Source organism: Choristoneura fumiferana, chromosome 27 (genome assembly GCF_025370935.1).
Source record: "Choristoneura fumiferana chromosome 27, NRCan_CFum_1, whole genome shotgun sequence".
NCBI lineage: Eukaryota > Metazoa > Arthropoda > Insecta > Lepidoptera > Tortricidae > Choristoneura > Choristoneura fumiferana.
Genome location: NC_133498.1, coordinates 10,766,197 through 10,781,351, shown reverse-complemented (window position 1 = coordinate 10,781,351; position 15,155 = coordinate 10,766,197). Strand labels below are relative to the sequence as shown.

General features: G+C 42.2%; 1 protein-coding gene and 1 long non-coding RNA gene across 3 annotated transcripts; one reads left to right on the top strand and one right to left on the bottom strand.

Moving 5' to 3' along the window:
• Positions 1-88: 88 nt before the first annotated feature.
• On the bottom strand, positions 89-3,637 carry LOC141443517 (uncharacterized). Of its 2 annotated transcripts, none has more exons than XR_012453039.1 (3): positions 3,141-3,637; positions 1,833-3,040; positions 89-368 (listed from the first exon to the last, which is right to left on the bottom strand). It is a non-coding gene; the product is annotated as an uncharacterized lncRNA (long non-coding RNA). The 2 variants fall into 2 exon arrangements; XR_012453040.1 differs by lacking the exon at positions 89-368 and having other exon boundaries at positions 1,396-1,993; positions 2,472-3,040.
• A 421-nt stretch (positions 3,638-4,058) lies between these two features.
• Positions 4,059-14,918, top strand: LOC141443579 (vacuolar protein sorting-associated protein 53 homolog). Its single transcript, XM_074108887.1, is given in 13 exon segments — positions 4,059-4,276; positions 5,508-5,714; positions 5,842-6,060; positions 6,247-6,370; positions 6,793-6,911; positions 7,273-7,440; positions 7,610-7,742; positions 8,204-8,277; positions 8,386-8,429; positions 8,431-8,536; positions 11,564-11,708; positions 12,922-13,057; positions 13,177-14,918. Coding segments are annotated over 13 exon segments (2,388 nt in total). The 5' UTR covers positions 4,059-4,153; the 3' UTR covers positions 13,967-14,918.
• The last annotated feature ends 237 nt before the right edge of the window (positions 14,919-15,155 follow it).

Here is a 15,155-nt window from a genome sequence, read left to right as displayed (position 1 = left end):
TACAAATATCTGTTAATAGTAAACAAATTAGTATAGTAAGCTTTTATAGCCCTACAAATTGCAACCCAGTTTTTGAAAAAACAAATTTGAAAATTTCATTAAATCTATACCCGAACCCATGATAATCGCAGGAGACTTTAATGCTCATCACACGTCTTGGGGTTGTTGTTCTACTTCATCACGTGGTCGTACTGTGTTAGATGTTGTTGATGATAATTTTCTGGTACTTTTAAATGATGGTACACCCACTACTGTGGGCTCTATGACTTGGCGTCCTAATGCGTTGGATCTAGCCATAGTTTCTCCATCGTTGGCTCCTCTTTGTACTTGGTCAGTCCACGACGATCCTCTGGGTAGTTATCATCTACCTGGAATAATCAATTTGGTTCTAAATAACAATGTAAATAATTTTGTAAATAATAACGTAAATGGAGTACATTTGCCCACTCACCCCAATTTTAAAATGGTGAATTGGCAAATGTATGCCGAGAAGGTGGAGTGTAAGTTAAATAACTTTCAGTTCGACTCTTACACGCCTCTTGAGGCCTACAATTTGTTCACGAATATCCTAATGTGTGCTGTCACAGAGTCCATACCGAATCATAAAGGTCCCAGTCCCATGACAAATAGTCCTAATCGTTTTTATACTGTTAGAAAATCTAAGAAAAAATCTAATCTTCCATGGTGGAATGATAAATGTTCCACAGCTGTTCAAAACTCCAAACAGGCGTACATCAATTTTAAACAAAATTTTACTTTAGAAAATTACCTAGAATTTAAGAAACTCCAAGCTAAGAAAAAACTTGTTATTAAAACAGAAAGACAAAATTCTTGGGCTGATCTTTGCACTTCTTTTAATCGGTTTACTCCATTGTCAGTAATTTGGCGCTTCATGCGCAAATTCAATAAAACTTATGTTCCTCGACACTCTAATAGTAATCATGAATGGATTCTAGATTTCTTGCAAAAATATACTCCTGATAGTGTGGAAAATGTAAGTAGTTTGTCTCTTGAATCCCCTTCCAGCCCGCACAATGATTATATCATAAACTTATTTACCCTTGAAGAATTGAAATCTGCAATATATTCACGCAGGGATACTTCGTTTGGTTTAGATGGAATTCCATATATGATGTTCAAGAAACTGCCAGAGAGTTGTCTGATTATTTTACTAAATATTTACAATGCACTTTGGACAAAAAAACGACATACCACCTGAATGGACAACTGATTGCATCATTCCTATATTAAAATCTGACAAACCTAGGTTTAATCCAGACTCTTATCGTCCTATAACATTGACATCATGCGCAGGAAAAGTCTTTGAACAATTACTTAAGCAGCGTCTTGAATATTATGTAGAACATAATGGATTGCTTCCAAACAATCGTTCAGCACGTGAAAGCATATCTTTGTTTCATTTAGATATACTGAAAAGCATCAAAAATAACAACAAACTTATTTCAGTGTTTTTTGATATTACTGGTGCTTTTAACAATGTAAATATTGATATTTTATGTACAGAACTGTTAAATATATGTATTCCACTTAAAGTTGTACAGTGGATTCAAAAATTTCTATCTTGTAGAAAAGTGTTTGTGAAGTATGATGGTGAATTGTTTGGTCCTCGACTATCTTCCATAGGAGTTTGTCAGGGTGGAATTTTATCCCCTCTGATCTTCATTCTGTATATACGTCGCTTAAATTTGGTAATGGGTCCTAATATCAAAAATTTACAATTTGCCGATGACCTTGTTGTATATTTATCTGGAAATAATTCTAACACAATAATAAATAACTTAAACTTAGCATTAACAAAACTCCATAATTACCTCTCTTATTTAAATCTCTCAGTTAATCCATCTAAGTCTAAAGTTGTCGTTTTTGGTCTAAAATCTAAAGCTACTTTGCCCTCTTTATTGTATAATAATACACCTCTGCCAATAGTCACAGATACCAAGTTTTTGGGTGTCATATTTTGTCACAATTTATCCTGGAAAAAATATGCTGAGCATTTAGAAGTCAAAGCCAATAAAGCTTTTAATATCCTTAAGTCATTGCGTGGTACAAAATGGGGGGCTGACCCCAAAATATTACTTATGCTTTATAAATCTTTAGTTCGCAGTCATTTTGAATATGGGTTTATGTGTTTTGCTTCAGACCATAAAATTATAGAGAGTTTAGAAAAAATTCAAAATAAGTGCATGCGCGTTGTGACTGGAGCATTTAAAACCACTCCTATTGTTTCATTACAAGTAGAGTGTAATCTCCCTCCAGTAACAATAAGACTTGCATATTTGAAGGAAAATTTATTGTAAAACTACATGCTGAATATGACAACCACCTTTTAAAAGAACTCTTGAATATTAATCTATTGCCTTTCCAAAAATCTTTTTATGTTTTGCAGGGCCTATCTGAATTTAGCAGTTTTTTAAATCAAATTAGTATACATAAAAGCAATAACCACTTACCTTGTTTCGATGGGCCTTATGAAAGTAAATTTAGTCCTATAAATGTTGTGATTGATAATGGTCTCTCCAGAAAGGAACAAGTATATGAGAAATTAGCTTCATGGAATGGTTTTAAATTCATTTATACAGATGGATCTAAGAATGAGTCTAGTGTATCTTCAGCTATATACAACTCCGAAAACAAAATGGGTCTTGGTTTCAAAATAGACAAACATGCTAGTATTTTCACAGCTGAGGCATTCGCTATTCTTTGTGCACTGAAGCACATATCAAGGCAAAAAGAGGCATGTAAATGGGTAATTGTCAGTGATAGTATGAGTGTATTAAAAGCTATAAAAAATAATAAAGTAAAATCTAATACAAATTATTTAATTTTCCTAATTAAAGATCTTTGGTCTGAGCTTCACTTAAAAAACAAATTTGTTATCGAATTCATGTGGACTCCTTCACATATAGGCGTATCTGGTAACGAAAATGTAGATTTCTTGGCTCAGTCAATTGCAAACTCTCCTCCATCTATTGATGTTAGTTTTGATGTCCTACTCCCATATACTGATGCTATTCCAATACTGAAACAAAGAATGTATGTTCAGTGGAAAAAAACAATGGGATCATTTGTGCAAGTAGAAAACAAGGGTTCTTGGTATGCTGCCTTAAATGTAAACTTACAATCTGTATCTTGGTTACGTAAAGGTAATATCTATCGTAATATAAGCTTTTACAGCACAATCTGTCGTCTTAGGTTAGGTCATTTTCGCCTCAACCATCATTTGCATCGTATGAAAATTATAAGTGATCCTCGTTGTGAATTGTGTCAGTCAAATGAGGATCAAACCATAGATCATATAGTCTATCATTGTTCGTCTTTCGGCATTCAGCGCCTTGTGCTGATGGACGAATTAATCCGCATTTACGGAGAACCACATCTGGTCCCGCTCTCTGTTCAAGAGCTGTTAAAGAATCATTCTACATATGAACCACTGTACAACTTCATTGTATCAACAGTAAAAGAAATATAATTTGTTTCATTAATGTACAAAGTTATAATATTGCTTCATTCTTTGTATATTCCTAATTTTCTATCGTTTCAGTGAGTGTAGGTTAGTTTAAGTAATTGGTAAATCAACTGACAGGCGTCAAATCAGAGCTGTCAGACTATTTCCTTACAGGGATCCTTGCAAGGATCATCTATGTAGGTTACATAGAAGTTTTAATTATCTTGTATTTTCTGGATTGAATATTTATACACCGGACTTGACTATAACTGAAGAAGTTTTATTGGATGTGACAACATAGAAAGCAAACACTGAAGAAGTTTAACTGGATAAGACAATATAGAAAGAATACTAAAGAAGTTTAATTGGATATGACAACATTGAAAGAAATACTGAAGAAGTTTTATTGGATATGACAACGTTGGGAAAGAAAAATATTGAAGAAATTTTATTAAATTGACATGGAAATAATATATAGAAGTTGAAATAAATTATAAGTATTAACTGATGACGAGGCGATATGGTCCCTGACTTTAGCCTGTCCGAACGGACGAATTAAAAAAAAAAAAAAAAAAAAAATGGGGTGGACAGTGACAGACATACTTGGTTTGCTTGACAGATAATTTATTGAGAATCTGGGAAACCGAAATGATTTCAGGAAGTTTTCTTTGATTTTGCGTCTGCAACATGGAGTCCAACGGGTTACTAGATGACAAAGATGGTCCGGATGTGCAAGTCACCTTCCCGGAGTCCGTGGCGAGCCGCATCGAGGAGCTGATGGGGGGCACCGAGCAATTCGACAGCGAAGAGGCACGTAAACAAACCCCAGTTTACTGCTCCATTTACTTCTTTTAGGCGAATATTACACTTGCTATAACACAAACACCCGTTCTCAATCACTATATGATTGTAACTTAGATACTTGCATTGCGAGAGGAAAATTTGGGCGGAAAAGTTGATGCAATCTGTACAGACCTATTTTCTGAACCGAGCATGAAAAAAAAAATACGGAACCAGCTAATTATAACTGAACCGAAGTGGATCCTGTTTAAATTTTACATGTTCTATGCATTTTCAGTAAATTTATGATCTATAACAACAATGCTGTCACCAGTATTAGTTACTCATGTGTGTTGTGGTCAGTGGTATTTATAATTAGCAGTGGCGATCCTTACATAGAAGCCCAAAAGCCGGGCTTGCCTCATAAACTGAACAACGTCCAAACGAGAAATAAAGTTCTAATAAAATCGCTTTAATAATTTAGCACACTTTATTTTACGTAAAATACTAAAAATTGTGTAATCCGCGGCAAGGCTAGTGGCGCTGATTGCGACCGGCGGCGGCGCGGCGAGTCTACGCGCCGATAGTGGCGTACATTGTAAATAGCACGACATCTCGCTCGCTCTCGTGGGCTTTTACAGGGCTTCCAAACACTCTTTTCATACTTAGGAAAACGTTAGTTTTGTAAATATCTATGTATAGCTGCATATGTAGCACTTTCTTTGCAATTTTGAATCTGGCTTACGGTGTGAAGTTTGTTGCGTTTGGTTTGGATAGGAATGCGAGTGCGCGGAAGAGATGAACTTCTAACTTCATGATTGTTTATTTCGAACCGTGGGCTGTAGCGTAGCATTGTGATTTGATGCAATCATTTCAAAAAATAAATAAGTGCTTAGGTATTCTGGTTCTAGTGCGGTGTAAAGTGCAGTGCCTGTGGGAGAGAATGAGTTCGGAAACGGACCAAATTGTCCCTTGTGTGGACTCCAAGTGTATGTCTGTAAAATTCTATCTAGTAATAGCATGCCTTCAGTGCGCTTGGTAAGCTTGCTAAACTGAAGATTGAAGTTTACGGCAACAAGATGGATGTAGGTACATTAAATTATAAAAAATACTAAATCATACCTCTCGGCTTGCCATAGTCTGATACCCTAGGCACGCCACTGATAATTAGGTGGTACCGGGATCACTCTCCTTAACTCTTTGTATGCTGATGCACTGTGCCAATCATAACCCTATCTATTTCTATTCTGTTTTTATCCAGTTTGACGCGGTGTCGTACATAAACCGCGTATTTCCGACGGAGCAGTCGCTCGCGGGCGTGGAAAGCGCGGCGGCGCGCTGCGCGCTGCGGCTCGCGGGAGTGGAGGGGGACGCGCGCCGTCTGCTGAGGGAACAGGCCGCGCTGAGACAGGACGGACACGAGGCGCTGCGGCGCGCCCAGCAGTGCATCGCGGAGCTGGCGCTGCAGGTGAGGGGGGGGGGGAGGGGGGGACAGAGCATGCTGACTGCAACAGGGTTCTAGCGCGTTTCACAGACTAACTTGTCAAGTTATATGCCCACGTGCACATTAACAATACCGACACGCTTGTTGTCAGGTCGCCGACATAAACAAGAAGGCGGGGCGCAGCGAGAGCATGGTGCGCGAGATCACGGCCGAGATCAAGCAGCTGGACCGCGCCAAGACCAACCTCACGGCCGCCATCACCGCGCTCAACCACTACCACATGCTGTGTGGCGCCGCCGCCGCGCTCCGGGGGCTGGCCGCCCAGCGGCAGTACGGCGCGCTGCTGCCGCCGCTACAAGCAGTCATGCAGGTACACAGTAGCGCACAACAGTTGCCACAAATGGATTCGATGAGAAAATGAAAATATCTGTATTGCCTTGCCTATTTGATTCAGATCACACAAATAGTCAGTTTCCTACAAAAATATCTTGTCACAAAACTTACAAGTGTAATAATATGAAGAGTGCGTCAGTTCTCATGCTGTAGTGTCTCCCAGGTCCTGCAGCACTTCGAGCGCTACCGCGACATCCGGTCGCTGAACGCGCTGCGCGACGACGTCACGGCGCTGCGACACTCGCTCGGCGCGCAGATCATGAACGACTTCAAGGAGGCTTTCACTGGTCAGTGCTCACACCAAAAAAGAGACGGACGACTCGGCGTCGGCGCAGCAGACGATAATTAAAGATAAACGTGCGAGTAGGTTCGCGAAATAAGATGACAAGTCATACTACAATCTGACATAAGTTGTACTACGAGGTAGCCACGTTTAACGGTTTTTAAGAAGCAATCCGCAATGCCGCTTGCAGGCGGATACTTTGGAGATGCAAAAGTGTTCATCTTCAAGCTCTTATAGCTCTCGTTTTCTTTAAGCTGCTCTAGTTGTTGCACAAAAGTTGCTCTTCTTGAATCTCGTGAGACTTTACGTGGAAGGAGATAAACATTTTTTGCTTCTCCAACGTATCCCTACATAAGTGGCATGTCGAAACCTTCTGTAAAGACAGTGAAACAGGCTAAGCTCAAGCGCCACGGCTGTGTGTTGCAGCGGGCAAGTCGAGCACGGTGTCTGCGCGCACGTTGGCGGAGGCCTGCCCCGTCGTGGACGCGCTGGAGCCCAAGGTCAAGCGCGAGCTGCTACAGTGGATCACCACCACGCAGCTACAGGTGGGATATTTGTTTTACCGTCAATATGGACGAAAACTGACTTGTTCTCATCATCGTCAGCCGAAAGACGTCTACTGCTAGACATAGGCCTCCCTCAAAGAACAATCACCATCGGACTCCTGTAACTTTTACCAGATCATCAGTTCACTCTGTGAAAGCCTACCCAACAGTCATCAGTATTGTAGTCTCGTGTAAAAAATAACTGAGTGGCCTGCACAAATTTTCGATTATGCACATAAATTTTAAGGTTTGGAATATTGTAGTGAATGTAAACTACGTTGTGTTAGAGTCGAGGAGTTTCTGCCTCGATTCTTGCTTGATGCTTGGTTTGATGTAATGGCGGGGGCCTTCGGTGTTCCAGGAGTACGAGCACCTGTTCTCGGCGGAGCAGGAGATGGCGTGGCTGCCGCACGTGGAGCGGCGCTACGCGTGGCTCAAGCGCCACCTGTTGGCCTTCGAGGAGGGCGTCGGCAGCGTGCTGCCGCGCGCCTGGCACCTCAGCCGCCGCATCGCCACGCACTTCTGCCAGGTGAGCGGCTGACAGGGGGCATCACTATTGAGAAAGGAGAATACGACTAAATGTGAGTGCCCGTTCACAATAGCAATAATGCAGTTAACAACTATTTTCGATGAACCGATTGCACCTCTCTGCCACATCAGTTGCAGGCGTATAGTTGGATGTGATGGTCCTTCGACAGATCACGCGGCGGCAGCTGTCGGAGCAACTGACGGCGCGGCGCGGCGAGCTGGACGTGAAGCTGCTGCTGTACGCCATCCAGAAGACCGGCGCCTTCGAGCAGCTGCTGCACCAGCGCTTCCAGATTGACTCAGGCACGCGTCTCTCATAAAACTAATTTAGGTGTCCCATTGCTATCAAAAATTCTCCCCTTTCTCTCCAGCTATCTCTATCTTTCCCTATTAGTATGTACTTGTGAATGTCATCTGTTTCTCTGTCTAATATTGAATTTCAAACCTTCAGTTTACTAAAATCCCAAAATATCAATTCAACTGGAGCAGTCGTAGAACTATTTGTATGGTAGGTAGTTTACGCACTAGATCCGATTTCACATATAGTTCTAAGAGTAGTCTAAATAGGATAATACGGACCGAAGTAGTCCAGTCCGTATTTTCACGGATGCGGTTCGTTGTAAAGCGAAACCGCTCTTAGCAACCATATCCAGAACGCCACAGCATCCGCTCACAACCGACATGGCAGAAAGATGTGATTGAAAACTCAACATTGCATAAAATAGTTACAATATGATTTAAATGTGCATATTTCTGTATTCTAGATACAGACCAACCCTCTGAGCCTACGGAGGGAAGCACGGACTCTAAGAACGTGTTCGACGCGAATGAAAAAGATGTAAGTCCGTCTGTTTCAGCCATAACTTCAAATTGAAATCAATCGGCGGCTGCTTCGAGCCGTATCTGAGCCTGTACATTATGTTGTTAAGTTCCACTGTTGGCACAGGGCGGCGCGGCGGCGGAGGCGGCGGCTGGGGCGGGGCGGGGGCGGGCGGGCAGTGGGTGGGCTGATCGGCGGCTGCTTCGAGCCGTACCTGAGCCTGTACATCGCGAGCCTGGACGCCGGCCTCGCCGCGCTCATGCAGCGCTTCCTACAGGTCACAACTCGCATACTCGTACATCAAAGTTGACACACTTTACATATCAGAAGGCGAAGTGCACAGAGGGGCTTCTACGAAATTCGAAACCGTCCCTCACACTCTCGTTTTAAACAACATAAGCGTCAGCGGAACGGCAAGACACGAAGTTCGAATTTTACACTTCGTAGTAAAGGGCTAGTTTATGGTCAGCGAAAAATTAAGAAGTTAAAAAAGATTGCTGGCTCGCTAGCTCGACAATAATGTCGCTTACAAATTCCATTGTACATTACTGCAGAGGCCGGGAAAGAAAATCTTGCAGGCCGAGTAGGCCGGATAGGTATACGAGGCTGGCATGTTCTTTCACGCCGAGGCTTGTATTGTACAAACAATGTTTTATTCGTAAGGACAACTAAAATTGTATCAACTCAAATATATAACTGTCATCTACACTCGAGAGCAAAAGTTTCGGTCACTAACATTTACTTCAATATCTGGAAAACGAATAAAGCTATCGTATTGAAATAAATTGAACCTTATAGACAATTTATTGTTACTAAAATAAAATGCATAACATTTATTACTGATCATTTGTTTTATTTTGTTTAAAACGACAAATTAAAAATGGCGTCAATTTGCTTGCAAATCCAAAACTGAAAACATTTAAGATTTTATATTTACAAGTAGTTTTAACGCAGTTTAGTACTTGGTATTACCCCCACGTGCTGTCTGCACTGCTGCTATGCGATTCGGCATGCTGTACACCAAGTTTCTGAAACACTGTTGGGGAATGTTCTCCCATTCCTCTACCAAAGCATGTTTCAAGTCACGAAGCGTAATTGAAGGAGGATCTCGCTGTCTCACACGTCGTCCGAGCTCGTCCCAGGCGTGCTCGATCGGGTTAAGGTCGGGGCTACGTGCTGGCCACTCCATGGGACGAATATTCACCTCATCGAGGTAGGTTTCCACTACACGAGCAGTGTGGGGATGGGCGTTATCGTGCATAAAGATAGCATTTTCACGAGTCTTGCCATAAATGGACCGACGTGCTCGTTAAGGATTTCATCCACGTATCTTACGCATTAAGAGTACCGTTTTCGATCAGTACTAGCTCTGTTCGGCTTTCCCAGAAATTCCAGCCCAGACGAGAACCGAACCACCACCTTACGCCACCTTTTCTTCAATACAGGCTTGCATTAATCTTTCTCCTGGTCTTCTGCATACCTTTGACCTTCCGTCGTTTTTATACAGCATACATTTTGATTCGTCCGAGAATATGACATTTGACAATTTTCAATCGCCCAATCTGAATGTTCGCGTGCATAAATTTGTCTTGCTATACGATGGTGCCGCTCGAGTTCCGGACCATTTGCGGGTCTAAATGGTTTCAAATTACCTTCAGCAAGTCGCCGTCTTACAGTCCAAGCACTAGGGTTGCTTCCACCAAGCCCTAAAAAATGTTGAGTCAGTGCTGTTCCCGTAAGAAATCGATTTCGCAGCATAGTGTTAACTGGATATCGATCTTCCCGTTCCGTTGTACACCTGGGTCTGCCTGTTATTGGTCTGCGTAGGTTCAAATCAGTTTCTAGAAACCGCTGCGCGAACACGCTGGACTGTAGACAACGATACACCGACTATTCTTGCAGTTTCTCGCTGACTTTATCCCAATTTCCAGCAGCGTGAGGATTCTCGTACATTCCTCGGGTGTGAGTGACATAATTACTACTTTGATAATGACTATTGGATACTTGGGGCACTTCTTATAAACACATTTTATGACAGAACAAAAACAAAAGCAAAGACAGTTGCGAAAATTAGAAGTTCTAATTTGAGAAAAAAGCGATCATTTTGTTTATAACTTTTTTAATGGCACTTACATTACTTCACGTCCACCATATTTTTTTATACGTGTAATGAAAGATTATTAAATTGTCTATAAGGTTGAATTTATTTCAATACGATAGCTTTATTCGTTTTCAAGATATTGAAGTAAATGTTAGTGACCCGAAACTTTTGCTCTCGAGTGTATATAAGTGTTTATTTCATTCTAACATGATTTAAAACGTTAAAATAATACCAATAAAATCAAATTGCTATAAAAAACATGTACATATAACGGACTGCACAAATAAAAAATCACGTTTCTAAACGAAACTTTTGAAATGACAATGGAATTTATTTGCAAAATGGCTAAAGCCCAAGTCCAGTCAATAAAAAAAAAAAGACTGACACTTGTCAATTTTCCCGCCAAAACTTTTTTTTTATTGTGTTTGCTGTTCGGCTTTTAGAACCATTATACACGAACTGCAGCCCATTTAATCAGCTACATTAATACTTTATTATGTAAATAAAATTGTAATGTGACGTAAAAGGCGTCGGTAATATTTATATATTTACATATAGAATATTCATAGTCCTGTGAATTTATTCAGTAACTAATAAATGAACCATAGATATCCTTTATCGTGGATATTTGACGTTTTGCATTGAAACAAAAGACTGTTGTCTTGCTTGCAGGCCTGTTTTAAGGAACACAACATAAACATTACATAGCATGTTTGAGAAATAGTTTTTATTATTTCACCACTTTGTCAGCGTGACTGATATGTATTGTATATTCATGCCAAGTTACAGCTTTCTAGTTCTAACACAACGGTCTCTGAGCTTAGCCGCGGACAGACAGACAGACAGACATAGCCAAACTATAAGGCAGGGGTGGGCAACCGGTCGATCGCGAGTCGACTATTAGTCCAGTCAATCGTGGCAAGGTAAAAAATATAAATACTGAACTATGCTGTTTCAATTAAGATTTCAAGAAGTGTGCCACTGGTAGATCGGACAGGGTCTCGTCAGTAAACAGTTGATCTTGGGTCTAATCAAGTCGGCCACCCCTGCTGTAAGGGTTCCTAGTTGACTACGGAACCCTTTAAAAAATACAATTTATTATTCATGGCATCGCATCGTTAAACCGCATCACCGTTTGTACCTATGGATTCTGCATTCCGCAATAATTGTAAATAATAATATTGATGGTCGAGCAATATGCAGGATGCCAAGTCGAGCGAGGCGGGTGCGGGAGCGGGAGCGGGGGCGGAGGCGGGCGCGGTGCTGTCCAGCTGCGCCGACCTGTTCCTGTTCTACAAGAAGTGCCTCGTGCAGTGCGCCGCGCTCAGCACCGGGGAGCCCATGCTCGGTAACCAAACCATAGCCACCAGCCACCAGACACCAGACACCAGACACCAGACACCAGACACCAGACACCAGCCACCAGCCACCGGCCACCAGCCACCGGCCACCGGCCACCAGCCGCTCAGGGCCACGAACAAAACGTTGAGGCCGGCTGGAACTGTTGTGCCACTTGACTGCCACATCATGTTGACAGCCCATGCTTTGGCCAAGGAAATTAAGTCTTCATGTCATGACCATAGTAGTATCGTGTCAGCAAAAAATGTATTCTTTGTATTTGTATCGAAAAGTATGAGACTGTACCATACAAGGTTGAGTTTCTTGCCAGATTCTTCTCAACAGAGGTTTTTCCGAACCGGTGGTACATTTTTTTGACGTTTAAGTACTTGTTATAGCCTAAATTGAATAAAAATATTTTGACTTTGACTTGCATGCTTCGTAAATAACCCTCGCCGTCACGTGGCATGTAACTGGTCTACATTGTTTCTCCAATCTGTCAATTGAAAATTCGTTTCGACATGGGCAGTAGACCATTATCTGATGGTACCTATCTCTGATTGTTACTCCGTCTGACACGTTTCCATTACGGTCCTGGCATGATACGGTGTGGTGTGTAGAGACCTTTATAGTGAAATTGATTATTAAAAGGTTTAGTGCTGCTGCTTAAGTAGCATAGTAGAAATAAGCAACCTAAAATATGTATGCATAGGGAAAATTAATGTCTAGATTCCTGTCCAGCGGTGGTGTAGGGGTTATAGCACGCAGCACGGATTGCTGAGGACCTGGGTTCGATTCCCAGTGCTGGTCTCTTTTCTGATTTTTCTGTGCATCCATGTCTCAGTTTGTATTTACGATAAAAGGTTTCCCCCTGGCCGTGGTATACACTGTCGTGCAATGGGTCGATTCCGTGATAGGCAGTTGGTAGTTTTCGCCGCAGCAGCGCGCCACCAGCACTAGCGCTCCCTACCCTGATGTTTAACCCGAAAAAAAAAGTAAATCAAAAAGTTTATTCGAGACACAAAATAACAAAATACAAAAAAAGGGTGAGATAAGTAGTAGTACAATTATATGTGTGCCCAATGGTCCCGCCTCAGCATAAATGCAGACTCCTCGGACGGAGTCAACGCTTGTCTTCGGGCGAGACCATTTTAATCAGTCAGTGTCATGCACGTCTTAGGGTATATGGATCAGTTTGTTGAACTGTGGTGACCGTCCCGCAGAGCTGGCGGGCGTGTTCCAGAAGTACCTGCGCGAGTACGCCAGCGGAGTCCTACAGGCCGCCGCCCCGCGGGCCGCCGCGCCGCTCGGCCTCGCCCTCGTGCACAACCTGCAGCTGCATGCCAGCGGCACCACCAGGTACGCTGCGCGCGCCAGCGGGTCGATCTTAAACGACTCCCAAATGGATCGTGACTGTACATGCTGAAAAAAATAATTTTAAACATTTTCTTCTCTAACCTGGTCCAATCTCACCCCAGGTACACCAAGCAGGAGATCTCTAAGATCACGAGCGTGATCACGACGGCGGAGTACTGCCTGGAGACCACTGTCCACCTGGAACAGAAGCTGAAAGAAAAGGTGGCGCCGGCGCTGGCCGCGCGCGTGGACCTGGCCCCCGAGCAGGACCTGTTCCACCAGATCATCGGCGACTGCATCCAGCTGCTGGTGCAGGACCTGGAGTCGTGGTGCGAGCCGGCGCTCGTGGCGATGGCCAAGGTCTCGTGGCTGCACTTCGACACCGTGGGAGACCAGAGCTCCTACGTGACCCAGATCATCATGCACTTGAAGAACACCGTCCCGATCCTGAGAGACAACCTGTCGTCTTCCAGAAAATACTTCACGCAGTTCTGTATCCGGTTCGCGAACTCCTTCATACCGAAATTCATCCAAAATATCTACAAATGCAAGCCGATTTCGACGGTCGGGTCGGAACAGCTCTTACTGGACACGCATATGTTGAAGACTGCGCTGTTGGAGCTGCCGTCTCTCGGCTCCGAAGTGAAGAGACCGGCGCCCGCGACGTACACCAAAGTGGTGATAAAATTGATGACGAAAGCGGAAATGATACTAAAGCTGGTGATGGCGCCGCTAGATGGCAGCGCGGAGGCGTTCGTGGCGCAGTTCGTGCAGCTCCTGGGGGACTGCTCCCTGGCAGAGTTCCACAAGGTGCTGGACATGAAGGGCGCTAAACTGTCGAAGGCGCAGCTCGGCTCCCTGGACGCGCTCTTCAAGCAGACAGCGAAGAATAACAGCGAGGCCAATAAGTAATAATCACAAGTTCTACATCTCGAACCGCTTCTTGAACCCTGAACTGTGGAACACCAATTGGCTACTCCCAAACTAAATAAAGCTTGTCTTATGGGTTCTTAGGCTAGGCAATATAGATAAACACATATTAATAATAAACGTCGAGGACTTGAGAACAATCATGACTCATTATATTATTTATACAAAAATTTGCCCTGACCGGGTATCGAACCCGGAACCTCAAGCTTCATAGTCTGGTTCTCCAACCGCTTGACTATCCGCTTGTCTATAGTTGTGGATTGCACATATTATACTTTATCCGTTGCCAATGCTTGACGAGAAAACAGTTCTGACGTTTATGTGAACAGATTTCTCGATGGAGTATAGTTCAATTTGTTAAATATTTTATTTACAATACCACAAGGAGTGAATAAAGAGATAATGTTGAAGTAATTCTTTAGACAATATAATCCGGTGACGCATCGTACAGTACTTAAAGATGCCAACTGGTTAATTTAGCAACATAAATGGTTTACGATGAACTATAATGTTTCGCCAACTTTCGTTATACAGACAATTAATCACAAATGTTTCATTTGGCAGAGTAATGTTTTGGCATACTCACAGTACTAATTTCTGCGAAACGAAAATCTACTAAAATGCAAACCATCCATAGTTTTAAATTTTAAATATTATATTTATCACGTTGTAAGCCTGATCTGAAAACAAATTTGATTGTTGTATTTTTATAATTTGAAATTTTTACATAGTCTAATTTTTTCCTATCTGCATAGATAATTTAAAATTTATTTGAAATTAAAGCAGTATTTAATGTATTCATGTGTAATAGCTGCGAGAGAAGTTATTTTAATCGTATTTATTTAAGTGTCTCCTAAGCTAAGTCTACAGTTTCAACATTCCACAGACACTTTTCAATGTATTTTGTATACTTCTCAATACAGTTTTTCATTTCTAGTTGAGTTTTACTCTACACAACCCTCATTAAGCCTGCGTTTCCACCCGAGTACTGCCTTTTCGCAAAGTAACGTTTGGCAACCTGTTTCATTTCGCAAGCTCTAAAACTGTACATATTTCTAGATTTATTTCAGGGCCATCGTGTAGAACCCTTTAGGTTATGTTAGGATAGTTTTATAAAAATCCTGAAATATTTACAGTTTCAGAAATATTAAACAGTTGGAAAAATGAAAAG